At 44.0% G+C, this 16268-nt stretch overlaps 1 protein-coding gene across 1 annotated transcript in view; it reads left to right on the forward strand.

Annotated features, from left to right (window-relative positions):
- Window positions 1-1207: 1207 nt before the first annotated feature.
- VTE1 (tocopherol cyclase, chloroplast / vitamin E deficient 1 (VTE1) / sucrose export defective 1 (SXD1)) overlaps window positions 1208-16268 on the forward strand; it is a 65066-nt gene continuing 50005 nt past the window's right edge. The window contains exons 1-4 of the mRNA XM_086523818.1: window positions 1208-1361; window positions 1445-1689; window positions 2891-2970; window positions 3082-3158. Of these exons, the coding sequence (XP_086379944.1) occupies window positions 1213-1361; window positions 1445-1689; window positions 2891-2970; window positions 3082-3158 (551 nt within the window). The 5' untranslated portion in view covers window positions 1208-1212. The remainder of the gene's footprint in view (window positions 1362-1444; window positions 1690-2890; window positions 2971-3081; window positions 3159-16268) is intronic.

Here is a 16268-nt window from a genome sequence, read left to right on the forward strand (position 1 = left end):
CCGACGCACAATAAGATGGCATGAGGGCGAGAGAGAAGATTTACAGAGATTCAAGAGTAGCATTGACAAGTATCATGGAAAAAATATTTTTCTTTTTTAATAGCAAAACCCACAATAGGTGGGTGGAAGAAATAGATTAAAACCAAAAAGAATACATCTCCGTCCGTGCTCAAACCGAGCCACGGAGACATACAAGTCCAACAAACTCCAATCAACCAAACACAATATAGCCATCCTATCTTCAAAAAGAGGTGTACAATGATGGTGTCATTGTTCTCCTTCCGCTGCAATCGCTATGCAAAAACTACCTTCAAAACAGTCCGCTTTTCTTCATAGGTCACGTTGGAATTTCTTTCGGCTCCTCACGTGCTCCCATGGCCATGCAATCACCCCCAAGCATTGCCCTCAGGAGGACATCCCAGCAAATACAGTTGACTTTTGTTTTCAACGTTGTGACACCGGCTGGAGCTACAGCATGTGCGCTTATTGCTGATAGGTGGTGAAGTTTAGCTCTCAACCGACCACCCATCGGGACCAAGGCATGTGCGCAGGCTATTTATGTACTTATGTCTATGGAGATATATACTATTGATAGATTCCATAGAGAGAATATATGGTCCTTTCTTTCCAATACATCTCTTTTTGTTCTCCTTCCCCCTTCCTCCTCCCCCTCAAGTGAGACTTATATCCCCCCCCCCCCCCCACCCCTCCCCCCACCCTTTTCCCCCTTCCTTTAACTTTAAAAGGGAAAATGGGGGCCTACCCCTAACTTATAAGCTTATCTAATTGTTTGAATAACCCCCCTCCCCTGCACTTACGCAACACAATAAGTTTTGTATAGTCGATCCCTTGGTGGTTGATTGGAATTTTGTTTATTGTTTATCGAGAACTACATTCCACAAAGTAGCTAAAAGAACCCCATAAAGGTATATGTTACCGCTTCAAGTTAGAGCATTTAATACCAGCCAAGTGATTCGGTATTTTCCGGGTTCTTATTAGCTTTACATTTTGTTCCTCCCGTATAGAATGACATTGAGACCCTAGATTTGGCCCTAAATCTAGGCTGTCTATCCACCTGAACGATCGAGCAGTAAATAGGCCGTTGATCTCAGTTGAATGGTCATGTCAAATACGTCACAGGAGGCCATTTGGACACGTGGCAGCTTACGTCTTGTTTGCCACGTTGTCACTTAGCCCCCGGAGGAAAGTGTTATGTCCGCACACTCACTCCCCACCTCACTTCAGTTTGCCATGGTGTCGCTACTTCAGGGTGCTTCTCAAGCTTGCAAAGCTGCTACTTCCATGCAACAAACTCCAGCTTTCTCAACTGGTCAGCGTCCTGCAAGGACTCCTCATAGCGGGTACGACATTTACTCACGCGCGCACGCACACACATACATGTACGGGTTGCCCTACGCAAGGTTTTCACCGATTTGCCCTTTAGGTACCACTTTGACGGCAGCAAGCGCCGCTTCTTTGAGGGCTGGTACTTCAAGGTTTCCATACCAGAGGAGAAGCAAAGCTTTGCTTTTATGTATTCAGCGGAAGACCCCGCTTTTACAGGCAGCATTAATCAATTTGAGCAGCTATTGGACGGACCAAGGTTTCCTGGAGTTGGAGCCCAAGTGATGGGAGCTGATGATGGGTACCTTTGTCAGTATTCTCAAGATACTGGCTCGTTTTGGGGAAGTGAGTATCCTGTATGTATTTTCTTGCTTTACTCACAGAAATTTTAGCTCAGTAGATACTCAAACAATATGCAAATTGATCGATTTAACAGTAGACTGAGACAAATGGGCCCAAATAATTGCTTCCATAACCTAACCAAATTCTTTACATCTGCACTTTGATAAACTGTTGCTTTGCAAGAAACTACATTTTGGGCCGGAATGCTGATGCAAGTAGTGGAGGAGGGATTGCTGTTTGCTAGGGGCTATGGGTTTAAAAGACGGGGAACTGATCACATCAATTCGGAGAGAGCTTTGATAGATGAGGCTTCAACCCTGGCAACAATTAGGGTTTGGGAACTCTGTTGTAAGGGGGATTGATATGAGAACCAAAATGTGCTGCAAGGTACGATGCAGTTGGCTCGGTTGTATGCTATCCGTGGTGAGGCGATGCTACTGTACAAGCCATGGCTTGGGAATGGGAGGCGATGCAGCACATCAGAGCCAAAGACCAGAGACACCGATGGAAGCTGAGGACTGCTGACCATGTTGAGAGCTTGTGAGTTCTTACAGAGGGCTCCCTTAAGTACACCATACTAGAGCCCCTCATTGGCAAAGGATGGAGCTGACCAGGATTGGGTTTTCATGCTGATGTACTCTTATAGACATGTAGACATGCATTGAGCACCCTTGTGAGTAGAGCTTCATCCAGCCCTGCTGTACTCCCCCCATCATTTTACTATTTTATGCCTTGTGTATCACCCAAATACAGTCTCTGACATGATGACATAGCTACATCACAGTGGCAATTCTTTTTGTTTTTTTGTATTTAGGACATCTGGATGACACCAACACCTTGTGCATGGTTTTGTCTCGTAAGTCAGTTCTTTTTGGCCTCTATGAGACGAAAATAAAATTATTCTTTCTTTATTCTGTCTTTCTCGTGCTGCTGAACAATGAGTATCTTTGGGACCTGTTGCTACAAACAATGCGCACTTATGTCTTATGTAGTATTCTATGGGTCTTATTAGTCAGTCTTTGGCCATCTGAGCTCGTTCTCAAAGAAATGCTGCAACTTGACTCTAAAAATTTCTGGTCCTGTACAAATTGTGGTTTTGGGGCAATATTCTCATCCTTGCTCAATTCAGTTTATGTGTTGGTTGAGATGGAGTTCAACCATGTAAAAGAATTGCAGGTAAATAACTCGTGTCGTCAATTTCCAGGTAGACATGAGCTAGAACTGGGAAATACTTTTCGGGCCAAACCTGGACAGAAGTCTCCAGCAGCCATGACAACAGACCAGGTGCAGCTGCATATTCTTGTTCCTCTTTGAGAGTGGAGAGACTTCTGATCAATGACATTGTCTCACTGACTTCATGTTTACTATCATTTTAATTGTTGTCATATAGAGCAGGATTTCTCAGCAAGGGTTGAGCAGGGATTTCAAGTTTCTCCGCTGTGGCACCAAGGATATCTCTGCGATGATGGAGGGTAAGCTTTTTGATTAGGCCTCCTATAATAAATATATATCTATCTATGGAGTAAGAGCTTTTATGAATTGTTTTGTGGCTCATATGAAAGTGGACTAGGGTGTTTTTGTTTTACTATTCCCTGGAGGAAATACTTTTCCAGTTGCAAGATTAACAAATAAGACAATGTGGACCTTTGAGTCAATTTAATTAATGAATCTCTCATCCCATGCTAGTCAGGCTGCACACTTGTCTAAACTATATAAACGTGGACACACCACTCCTGTTTATAGAGTATCCCGGCTGTATAAAGGGCCACATACAAACATGTCTCATTGCATAATATATTTGAGAATAAATGTACTGGTGTACATACATAAGGAGAACTTTTGTGGTGGCTAAATGTTGTTATCGCACACGCTACCTCAACTTTATTCTTCCTTGAAAACAGATCCTTCCATTAGTTAAGAAAAACGTGCCTTTTGGCTACAACTCTTTCTAACAAGTGAGAGACGTAAGATGCACAAAGCTCTTAGTCTACCTCTTGTAGGTGCTGGTATGTTTTATGAGCTCATATCCGTCTCCTTGGTATGTGCTAAGAAGGGCTGAAGTGCATCTTCCAGTAAAACAACATCTGGGTTAATCAAGATACACTTCGTTTGCGGATGATACATGTAACCTTTGCTTTCTAGACTGTAACCAACGAAAAACGGCATAAGCTAAGCAATCCAACACATACAAGCGACCAATGGATGTTTTCTTGCCATGCCAAGCCTTATATGGAGTGATAGAATGCAACGCTCTAGTGGGACACTTGTTTAGTACATACGTAGCAGCGATAACTGCCTCAACCCAAAATGCTTGAGGCAAAGCTTGGCTCTTGCTCAGACAAGTGCTATCTTCTTAATTGACTTGTTTTTCCTCTCAGTAACACCATTGCTGAGGGGTGTACGGCATTGTACATTGGTGTTTTATCCCAAGACTCAGGAGAAATGCATTGAATTCTTTAGACATATGCTCCCCCCCTCCATTATAATAGGGGGCGCTCACATTATAACTAGATGCTTGAATAACATAAAACACTTTGGACTTTGCCTTGAGCGGATATGATTATGCATGCTTGGAGTTGAGTAACCATCAATAAAAGTCACGAAGTACAAATTATTCCCAGAAGATGGAGTTTGCATTGGACCAGAAATGTTACTATGGACTAGCAGCAATTTGCGAGTAGTAAGCACAAAATCATCCTTTAGAAACTTGGAACGCTGTATTTTGCCCAAAATATAGCCCTCACATACACGTTTTAATGATGCCTTAATGGGGGGCAACGGAGCAATCATATCAGATTTTGCAAGGGCAACAAATTGGCAAAGTTCAAATGACCAAAACGTGTGCCAAACTTTTGCATTTGAAATAGCTTTTCTATAAAAAATTACACATGGTAAATCTTTTACACATTTCTTGTAAGCATTGAGCTTATACATCCCATGAAACAAAGTGCTAGATGCCACCATAATATCACCAAAATTGAGATCATGCACAATTCATGTGTAATCCACAAACTAAACTACAATATCAAGTTTTGCAAGTGTAGATATAGACAAAAGGTTCGTTCTTCTTGATTTGAGGTACATACAAAGCATCCAAAAGTGTGAAGAGCTGCTACCTCCTGTAGTAAGCACAATTTTTCCAGCTCCCTTAAGTGGATAGGAAGCATTATTGACATACGTGATAGCATTTTTGTTAGGGATTATCTCAAGAGAAGTCAACACAAATCACGATGAGACGTAATGTGTTTAGTTGCCCCACTAAGAAGTACCACACATGATCCACAGAGTCTGCAATATATGTGATGGGTCCTATTGACATTGCACACTAAAAGCCAATTTTACATCTTGCACAATGTTTGCCGAATCTACATTGGAAGAAGCATGTGCAGTCAGTCTCTTTTTTCCTAGCCCCTTCAGCCTTAAGCTTAGGACATTGCTTGATGAGATGATCATTGGTCCTGTAGTAATGACACTTCAACTTCTTCTTGCGTTCATCACAAGACTTCTCAAACCTGTTGTTGTTTGAAGAAGCAACATCGGGGACATGCCTGCTATCTTAAGAAGCATTGGAACAAAAGGCATTCTTCTTTTGTTGTGCAACTACAAATGCTTGTTTAACAGCACGGTGCATCTTTTGCTATGCAGCTACAAATACTTGTTCAACAATACAGTGCTTAGTCCTATTGTTTTTGGATTGGGCCTCTTGCAGCAATACAAAGACAAGCCATCAAACGTCAAATCACTCTGTCACAAGCCTAAAGGTATAGCTAAAAGTTTGATAAGAATATGACAAAAGCATCAAGAACTGTTTGCACAAGAGTACTGTGAGGAATGATCTCATTAATGGAAATTAATTGCCCATTCAAATCTTTAATCTCCACAAGAAATACATCCTCCTTGTGCATGACCTTAGACTCTAGCTCTTTTTATTGTTAAGCAATTTTTGCCAAAGTTGGAAGCTAGTTATCCCATGTCCGTATTGGTGTACCCTAGTCGTGCTGAACAAATGTGGAGTAATGGAACGCTTAACAGAAAGAGAAATAAACACATGAGCTTGTGTATCCTTAGCATCCCAACGTGGCTGCTAAGCAGAAACCAAAACAAATTTAGGAGCAGAATTGCTAGAACTTACATTGGCATCCACGAATGTCACAAGACGGGCACCACGTGTCAATAGAAAAGAACAGACTGAACAGACTTTTAGCACTTCAATAACAACTGAACTGAGAGAGAAACGACACGAGACGGGGAGTGGCGAAATTCCACCCGAAAGAGTATTGTCCCCAAACCTTGGCGCGTCCCTTTCGGTATTTCTTTATATCACATCAACACAGTACAAGCCAGTACTCCACGCTCTGTACCTTCTCCAGAAAGCATGCCAGAGAATGAGCCAATGGCCTCATATTTAAAGGCCCTAGGCCCAAAAGCAGTTTACATGAAAAGCCTTCAAACTCAAAAGCATCTGGTCCAATAGCGATGCCCAAAAGCTGCCAGCGTGATTTACAAAAATCCATACAACTGCCACGTCAGGGACACAAATCTCGAAAATCCGTAGAGGCTGCCACCTCAGCATGTCAGCGCAATTTCCGGGCTGTTCGTACAGCTGCCACATCATTAGTTTCTACGCTGTCTTTTTGTGTGTGTGAGGGTCCAGCTTTATTTTAATTCCTTTATGTCACTTGGGCCCCATCGGACGGGGTCACATAAGTTGGTAGGACTTCTTCTGCTGTTGCTTGTTCTTCTTAGGGTTTAGGCCCCTCGGTCGTGATCTGAAGGTTGGCTCTGCTCTTCTATGACTTGACACGTCAGCAGTTTGTGACAACAGAACCTGGTCTTTTATCATAACCTTGCACAATGGTAGAAAACGTCATTGCTCTTAGTCATGGTCGATGATTGCACTTGATGCAAAGTTGCCTGCGTCGAGGAAACATTGCACAAAGTTCCATATAGCATAACCCATAGCAAAATTGCTAGAACTTACATTGGCATCATCCACGGAACCTGGTCTCACATCATAACCTTGCACAATGTTTTGAACGCCCTATGCAACAAAGGCCAATTGTTGCAAAGGGGGTAGTTGTTCCCATCCAATTTTTCCTCAACAGACGATATGTAGAAAACATCATTGCTCTTAGTCATGGTCGATGATTGCACTTGATTGCTAGTGTCGAGGAAACATTGCACAAAACTACTGTGTGCCATATAGCATAACCCATAATAGAGTGCAAAGTGCTTGTTCTTTAAAAATTGCACTATCAAAAAACCTACACGAAGGGAGGAAAATTGCCTGGACAATATTGCTAGTAGTTAAAACTGAGTTCAAAATGAGCCCGAAGGTTATGACGCCTTGTGAAAGCTCACCAAAAATCACCTTAATTAGAGAATGTGAGCTGGAAGGGGGTTGGCGGGATTTTAGTCATGGTCGGTGACCGCACTTGGTACAAAAGTGGCCTATGGAGAGGAAAAGCTGCACAGAACTAACTTGTGCTAATAGCATAATCCATAATAGACTGTAAAGTTCCCGTTTGGCAAAAATCTGCACTTCCACAAAATCTGCACAAAAGGACGAAATTGCTTGCACCTTAATCGGAAAATGTGAGTTGGAAGGGGGTTGGTGGGATTTTAGTCATGTTTGGTGACCGCACTTGATATAAAAGTTGCATATGGAGAGGAAGAATTGCAAAAAACTAACTTGTGCTATACAGCACAACCCACAATAGACAATAAAGTTCTTGTTTTGCAAACATTTGCATGTCACGTGCACATGGCTGTGTGTGCCACATGGACATGCTTCATCGACTTTTAAAGCCAATTCTGTACTCATCCCTAGATAGGAGCGTCTAGAATCCTAGCAGGATTAGTAGTGGCAATTTTGTGAGCTTGTTCGCAGGACTTGCATGTTCGAACGAGTCCATTAGATTAAGTTTTCCAGTTTTGGAACCCTCTTGCATAAAATGTGTTTTGACAGGTGTTACACTATGATGGACATCTGGCATAACATGCATGTAGTTTTAGGCTAGAGAAATCCAACGAGCCATTCCTGAAACCGGCCTATACTTTCAGAAAGGGTGGTAGACTTTAGACTTAAACCTTATTTGCTTTCACCCATTTAATTTGTCGCCCACTTTACCTGTACTTTCAAGACTCAACAAAGGGGAAAGGGATACAGGCTGCTAGATTGCACCTGTATGAGAAGACTGACACCAGATTGGCCCCTAACTTAGGCGCCCCTTTCGGTATTTCTTTATTGTTTAATAGAGGGAATAAACGCTATGGTTCCTTACAAGCTGCCCCGCACAAGCTTGGCTGAATTTCGACTGTTCCGGATCGATTTCGGCAACATAACTGTACTAGGACCGTTCACAGTTAGTATTCCCACGCATTGAATGACTTTCCCGACGCATACGGGCACTTTGCAAAACCTGGCGAGAATCTGCAGCACGCTGAATTCTCTGTTTTCAGCCCCGAAAATGCGCCAGATCACCTGTACAGCAGTCCCCTCGCGTCCCCGAACCTCTTGGGGGTATTAGGGACCGTTTAGGGCCAAAACCCTAAACCTGCAAAAATACACAGCAGGCTGTAATTTACTGTTTCGGGCTCCGTTTCGTGTGCCGGTCGCATCCGTAGCAAGTCCTCGAGCTCCCGCACCTGTAGGGCTACTTGCCCTTTGAATCGGATGAGATTTCTGGCGTGAAACCTCTCCGAATTCACTTGTACTTGCGGGGGATTAGCCGCTAGCTAATCCAGTACCTGTGCAAGAGGCTCTTGCCTCGGCAATCGCGCATGAACCCACACAACTGTACATTGGTCAATTGAAAAGCCCACTAGAGGGGCATAACATACTGCCATAGGGGAGAGAGAGAGCAGTGCGTAGCGTGCCAGGCATCACTCCTGGCACCGCACTGTACATAAGAGGGAAAGGAAGCACTGCATAGCTCTTAACCTGTGACAGACTCTCAAAGAAGCATCCTCGCAGCATAAATCAAGCGCCCCCTCTTCTGCCCTTAACCTGTAATGCATCTGTGAACAAATAGATGCAAAAAGGGGAAGATTTTCATGGCTGCCAAAACCTGCGTATCGCTGAAAACGCAGCAAAACAGCCCTGTAACCACGCATCTGATGCCTTTCAATGCTGAAAATGAGCTCCTTGGTCCTAGGTAAAGTCATGGGAAGCTCAAAAATGGAGAGAAATGGCTGAAAATCACAGTTATCAGCCTCCAAAACTGCTCCAGAAAGTCAGTTACGGATTCTCTTCTCCCAAACTTGATAAATTGACCAAAAAGTGCCACTTGGCACTCATACATGCAATTTCCCCGCATTGGGCTTCCTGCTTAAAAATCTCTCAATTGGTGTATCAATTGACTTTGCAGCAGAGTGATAAAATGTTCCCCTGGTCATTCCGGATGTAATGACGCGGTTCCCTAAATTTTAGGAGATGCTGCCATATTTTCAGGTCCCAAAATAGCAGTTCCCTAAATTTTAGGAGATGCTTTAATTGTATCTTTCTAGGTCATTCGACCCCCTTTGTACACTGCAGCCACACCCAAAACTGAAATGTAGCCTCTGTAGCAAAGGATTCCACTTTGGCTAACCATAGTCCTTGCCCAACCTTAGTGCTCTCTTGCCCTCGGGCCTGGACTCCCTCTGGACAGTTCCACACTAGCTATGCAATGCAGGGCAGTTAGATTTCCCGAGGGGTGTTTCCAAAAAGTGAAAGTAAATAAATAATAAGAAAGAAATCCACAAAAAGGATAGATAGTAGTCACACGCTGGTGACATACCCCCCTCTTGAAATCTCAAACGTCGTCGTTTGCATCTATGTTGTACATACTCACAGTCAACACTGATGTATTCAACACTTGTCGACATATGTACGACACATACATGCTCATTGTCAACGTTGGTGTATTCAACACCTCGTCGACACATGTATTGCCTGTGTGTGAACCCTATCCCAATGACATAGTGGTAGCTTCGCACTCTGCCATTGCTTTGAGTCACTAACTTTCCAATGACAAAATGGTAGGCACACATTTTGCCACTGTTTTATAGTACACGTTGGGCCCAGTGACACTTTCGAGCATACCCAAACCGACAGTTTAAGAATGTAGTTACACATGTACCCTTTAATAGAAGCAATTACTGTATCCTTGACAAACTACAAGAAATACTCACTTCTATAGCACTAACCATACTTTTGGACATTCCATAAGAGCAATTGCCAAACTGACAATTTGTACAGCTCTAAGATTCATGTAACAGGGTTTTCATTTGAGCTCACTTTAAATACCATGTACATCATTTCTTTCAGAAGCCATTGTCACACTGACAATCCATGTAGCTTTGAAAGTCAAGGGGTCAAGGTAGGTTGCAAATCGAAGGCTTCAAGGTAAAGTGATAGCACAGTTGGTGACTCTGCAAGTTCACCTTCTTCCATCCACTTAGCATCCATTGGTGGATAGTTTCTGAACTTTACCAAGTAACGCCTAGCAACCTTGCCTTTCACTTTTCTTTCTTTTTGGCTGTTCGGGGACCAAGATCTCGTCAAGTTCCTCGACTTCCGGCTCATCTGCAACTGGCATATCCTCTGGAACATCACCCACATAGGGTCTGAGAAGACTCACATGAAACGCATTGTGAATCTTCCAACTCTCAGGCAATTTCAGCCTATATGCAACATCATTGATTATGTCGCATACTTGAAAAGGCCCATAGTAACGCATGCTGAGCTTTGGAAACAGTCTTTCCTTGCTTTAACCTTGCCTTTTCAAAGCGTAGAAGCACCCAATCACCAAGTGAAAATACCACTTCACGACGGTGACGATCAGCTGCTTTCTTTTGCTTTGCCTGAGTCTTTTCTAAGGCCACTTTGACCTTCTTGTACATTTCATCCATGTCTTGAACATACTTGTCTGCTTCAAATATCTTGTCCTTTGTATGCAGTATGGGAGGAACTTTCTTGCCACCTTCAACTATCTCAAAAGGTGCCTTGCCAATTGATGAATGCATTGTATTATTGTATGCATACTCCACCAATGGCAAATACTGCTCCCACTTTCCTTTATGTTCTGACACGTAGCACTTTAGTAGATCTAGGACAGTAGAATTTGCCTCTTCTGACTGCCCATCTGTTTGAGGATGAAATGACGAAGAGAATTTGAGCGTGGTGCCCATATTCTCAAACAAGCCTCTCCAGAACAAACTTTTCATGTGTGGATCACGGTCGCTAACAATCGACTGTGGCATGCCATGATACTTGAAAATATTGCTCATAAACAAGCGTGCCATCTGATCTAGCTTTATCTTCTTCCTGACAGGAATAAAATGAGCCTGTTTGCTGAATCTGCAAATGATGGTCCAAATACCATCGTTTCCTGTCTGCGTTCTCGGAAGATCAAAGATTAAATCCATAGCAATACTTTCCCATGGTTTATCTGGAATAGGTAGTGGTTGCAATAACCCTGGTGCCTTTTGCCTATCAAACTTGACCTTCTGGCAAATTAGGCATTCTCGCACAAAGGCATCCACATCTCTTCTCAATGTAGGCCAGTAGAAGAATGTCTCAACCGCTTTAACTGTAGCATCGATACCACGATGCCCTGCATACGGTGGGACATGACTCTCTTCCATAACTTTGCGTCGCGATGGCTTTGTGACACAATCTGCCATGCATCATCCGTTTGTGGTGGTCTTGAAGACTCACCCACTTCATGTGTCTGTTGACCTTGCGAAGAGGAAACCTCTTCAGTCACATCATCTGGTCTGTCAGCCATAATTGCAATTTCCTGAGTTTGGTCTATGATCCCCTGTGTCTTCAAGCCCAACCTGACCAAGGCTCACTTCTATGGGAAAAAGTGATTTAATCCCGGCGATGGAACCATGAAACCGGCCTGTACTCTCAGAAAGGGCGGTAGACTTTAGACTTAAACCTTATTTGCTTTCACCCATTTAATTTGTCGTCCACTTTACCTGTACTTTCAAGACACAACAAAGGGGAAAGGGATACAGGCTGCTAGATTGCACCTGTATGAGAAGACCGACACCAGATTGGCCCCTAACTTAGGCGCCCCTTTCGGTATTTCTTTATTGTTTAAAAGAGGGAATAAACGCTGTGGTTTCCTACAAGCTGCCCCGCACAAGCTTGGCTGAATTTCGACTGTTTTGGCTCGATTTCGGCAGCATAACTGTACTAGGACCCTTCACAGTTAGTATTCCCACGCATTGAATGACTTTCCCGACGCATACGGGCACTTTGCAAAACCTGGCGAGAATCTGCAGCACGCTGAATTCTCTGTTTTCAGCCCCGAAAATGCGCCAGATCACCTGTACAGCAGTTCCCTCGCGTCCCCAAACCTCTTGGGGGTATTAGGGACCGTTTAGGGCCAAAACCCTAAACCTGCAAAAATACACAGCAGGCTGTAATTTACTGTTTCGGGCTCCGTTTCGCGTGCCGGTCGCATCCGTAGCAAGTCCTCGAGCTCCCGCACCTGTAGGGCTACTTGCCCTTTGAATCGGATGAGATTTCTGGCGTGAAACCTCTCCGAATTCACCTGTACCTGCGGGGGATTAGCCGCTAGCTAATCCAGTACCTGTGCAAGAGGCTCTTGCCTCGGCAATCGCGCATGAACCCACACAACTGTACATTGGTCAATTGAAAAGCCCACTAGAGGGGCATAACATATTGCCATAGGGGAGAGAGAGAGCAGTGCGTAGCGTGTAGGGCATCACTCCTGGCACCGCACTGTACATGAGAGGGAAAGGAAGCACTCCATAGCTCTTAACCTGTGACAGACTCTCAAAGAAGCATTCTCCCAGCATAAATCAAGCGCCCCCTCTTCTGCCCTTAACCTGTAATGCATCTGTGAACAAATAGATGCAAAAAGGGGAAGATTTTCATGGCTGCCAAAACCTGCGTATCGCTGAAAACGCAGCAAAACAGCCCTGTAAACACGCATCTGATGCCTTTCAATGCTGAAAACGAGCTCCTTGGTCCTAGGTAATGTCATGGGAAGCTCAAAAATGGAGAGAAATGGCTGAAATCACAATTATCAGCCTCCAAAACTGCTCCAGAGAGTCACTTACGGATTCTCTTCTCCCAAACTTGGTAAATTGACCAAAAAGCGCCACTTGGCACTCATACTTGCAATTTCCCCGCATTGGGCTTCCTGCTTAAAAATCTCTCAATTGGTGCATCAATTGACTTTGCGGCAGAGTGATAAAATGTTCCCCTAGTCATTCCGGATGTAATGATGGGGACACATTTTCAGGTCCCAAAATAACAGTTCCCTAAATTTTAGGAGATGCTGCCATTGTATCTTTCTAGGTCATCCGACCCCCTTTGTACACTGCAGCCACACCCAGAACTGAAATGTAGCCTCTGTAGAAAAGGATTCCACTTTGGCTAGTCAATGACCCCACTTTGGCTAACCATAGTCCTTGTCCAACCTTAGTGCTCTCTTGCCCTCAGGCCTGGACTCCCTCTGGACAGTTCCACACTAGCTATGCAATGCAGGGCAGTTAGATTTCCCGAGGGGTGTTTCCAAAAAGTGAAAGTAAATAAATTATAAGAAAGAAATCAACAAAAAGGATAGATAGTAGTCACACGCTGGTGACAATTCCCCGCGTCAATCCGATTTGGTAGGTAGATGTGTGAAACAATTTCACCCAGAAACATAGCTGAAGTCAAGTTTAATAAATTATTTTAATGATTTATTTTATAACTTTGTCTTCAACTTTTGCCCTACCTAAGCCTTCAAAATTTCCTTAACGAGTATCTTAGCCTATAAAGGGAGACCTGAGCCTAGCGTTTCCAATCAGAGGAGCTGGCATTAGCAGAGCAGGAACCCTAGCGTTTTGCGTCAGCCCAGCTAGTGCCCTCTCTCCCTCTGTGGCATTTTTGCAGCTTGCAGATCAACTAAGCGTTTTTGCTCCATATCAGCCCGAGCGTTTTATTGCATTCCATCAATAGCACTTGCAGATCAGCTCCATCTCTTGCAATTTTCGGCCCATTCCCTCGCCGAAAGTGCGGTGAATCCAGTAGCGCTCATCATCTTGATGCAGCCCGGAGTTTTCGGCAGCCCATCGAGCCTCTCCTTGGCCATTCCCTTGCTGCATTGAGTGCTACCATTGCTGCCCATCATCGACATCATCAGCTGCGTTTTCAGCCCTGCTTTACGCGACAGATTGGCTGAGTTTTGCACGCCAGATCTGCGTTTTTGCAGCTAGCTTTCAGCCCTTGTTTCCTCTTACATCGGGAGTACAAAACTACCCCTTGGTGGCCATCCGCATGTCAGGTGCAGCTGAAGAGTTTAAGGACTTAGCTCGTATTTAGTACTTCGCACAAACACAAGGTTACTTTACTTCACTTGAAAAGAGAAATTGAACTAAACACAATGAAGGAGAGAGAGGTGGAGAGAGAGAAAAGAGAGATGACACGGCATCTCGCGTCCCAACCACCCTCAAGGGCCCCCTTGCTCTGTTGTCAGAGCAAGTACTTGCTTTATCACTTGCACAATGTTGTTACAATGATCCTAGATGATGAATGCTGATGGGTACTTGACAGGGATGCTGAAGGGTACTGCGGTAGATACTTGGTACTTGAGAGGCTAAGTGCTGAATTCTGAAAACGCTGATGTATGCGGGCTGAAATCTGCAACTTGATGCAATAAGGCTGAAAACTGATGCTGAAAAGCTGGTGCTTGTAGGTTGAAAGTCTGACACTTGTGAGGTTCAAAACACTGAAGTGCTGCTGGTCCTTATGCTTGAAAACGCTGGTTGAAAGGGCTGAAAATGTTGGACTGATGCTTGAAAACGCTGAGGAGGCTGATGGTGCTAGGTCTTGTACTGCTGGTTCTTTTTCTTCTTGCTTCTTGCCTCCTGAGAAGAAACCCCCAAGTCACATACATTCCAAGGAAAAGCTGGGTTGAGATGCATAAATGTAGCCCCAATGATTGTACTGTGCAAGAGAGGGTAATGCGACTACGACTATGACCTGCCTGAACATGCACGTCCTGCTAGAGGCTCACAAAGTGCTATGCTAGATCCTAAGCTAAACTAAGACTGACGCTAGACTGTAGCAGAAGCTTCATAGTTACAAGGAATGGCCATTTTCAGGTCCCCATCCCAATTTCCCGTTCCGGATCCCCGTTCCGTGTTTCAAACGTGAGTATCCGAACAAGGAATGGCATTTCATGCATGTTGTCGTTCCCCTTTCCGGTTTCCCATTCCGGGTAACTATGAGAAGCTTGTCCACGTGGCACAACTACAGTGCGCACGTGACACTGCAATCCCACATCGAGAAGGATGCAAAGGTGCATCAAATCAGCCCCGGAGGTGCTTCATCTTGAAGAGTTATCGAGGCGACATTCCCCATTTGTGAGTAGAGTTTGCACTTGAGGTATTGCATGTGTACATTCCATTTACGCAATCAAAAGCAAATAGCACATCGGCAACCGTGTGGGGGCCCTTAAAAGGGTTGGTTGGGCCCCCATCGGGTATCATTCTCCTCTTCTCTCTCTCTCTCTACCTCTCTCTCTCATTCCCTCTCTTTAGGGAAAGTATAAAGAACCATTATTCATGCTTAAGCAATCACTAATGCAAGGAAATTAGTCAAGATATGTGGAAGTGTAAAACCAAGATCTTCACTATTTCAATTACGTTGCACCTGACATTGGTATCAGAGTTTTGTGATTTGCACTAATCCACTAATTTTTGAAACTTTTTTTTCTCTCGAGTGTTTGAGTGTGTGTTGTAATGTTTTGCCCAAGGAGTCGGGACGCTTCTCTCACTTAGGGAACTACAGGACTTGCCATTCCGCGTAGGACCGTGCGTCTTGAGCGTAGGAAATACAAAAATTGTATACCGGGGGTTATAGGTCTAATGTGCTTGCGAGAGGGTAGTTGACTTGGTGTGCATGCTCGACCACCTCAACATAAAGAAATCCTAGCATGGATATTTGTAGTTATAACTTCTTCGACATGACAGATCACATCATTGAAGACATGCACTGGAAACATGAAGATGTTGATTGCGAGTATTAGGATTTGTTAGCGGCCTATGACGACAAAGGAAGGCGCCATCCACATCAGCCTATTAGCTTTAGAATGTTGACATTGTTTGCACAACCATCTCTCCCATCTGCTTGGAGAATTCAATCATTTGAGAAGAGGCATTGCATCGTCATGTATCTGTACACATCTTTGGTAGCATATCGGGTCCACACCTTCTGCATCTTCTCGAATTAGAACCCTTTGGCTATTCATTCAAGACCATCTAATGGCATGCATGGAATTTGGTACCCGTACCCCACCTTTAGCACGAGGGTATGTCATATGCACATGGCTGTGTGGCATGTGGACATGCTTCATCGACTTCCAGAGCCAATTCTGTACCTATCCCTAGATATGAGTGTCTAGAATCCTAGTAGGATTAGTATTGGCAATTTTGTGAGCCTGCTTTCAAGACTTGCATGCTCGGACGAGTTCATTATAAACCTGAATGACCTCTATATAAACCTGCACCTACTCTTGGGCACTGACGACGTGAGTAGGGATGTCATAGCTGTTGTCCAAGCTATGCATGAT

The sequence above is a fragment of the Adiantum capillus-veneris genome, chromosome 11 (assembly GCF_014529385.1).
Source record: "Adiantum capillus-veneris isolate H3 chromosome 11, ASM1452938v2, whole genome shotgun sequence".
NCBI classification, from domain to species: Eukaryota; Viridiplantae; Streptophyta; class Polypodiopsida; order Polypodiales; family Pteridaceae; genus Adiantum; species Adiantum capillus-veneris.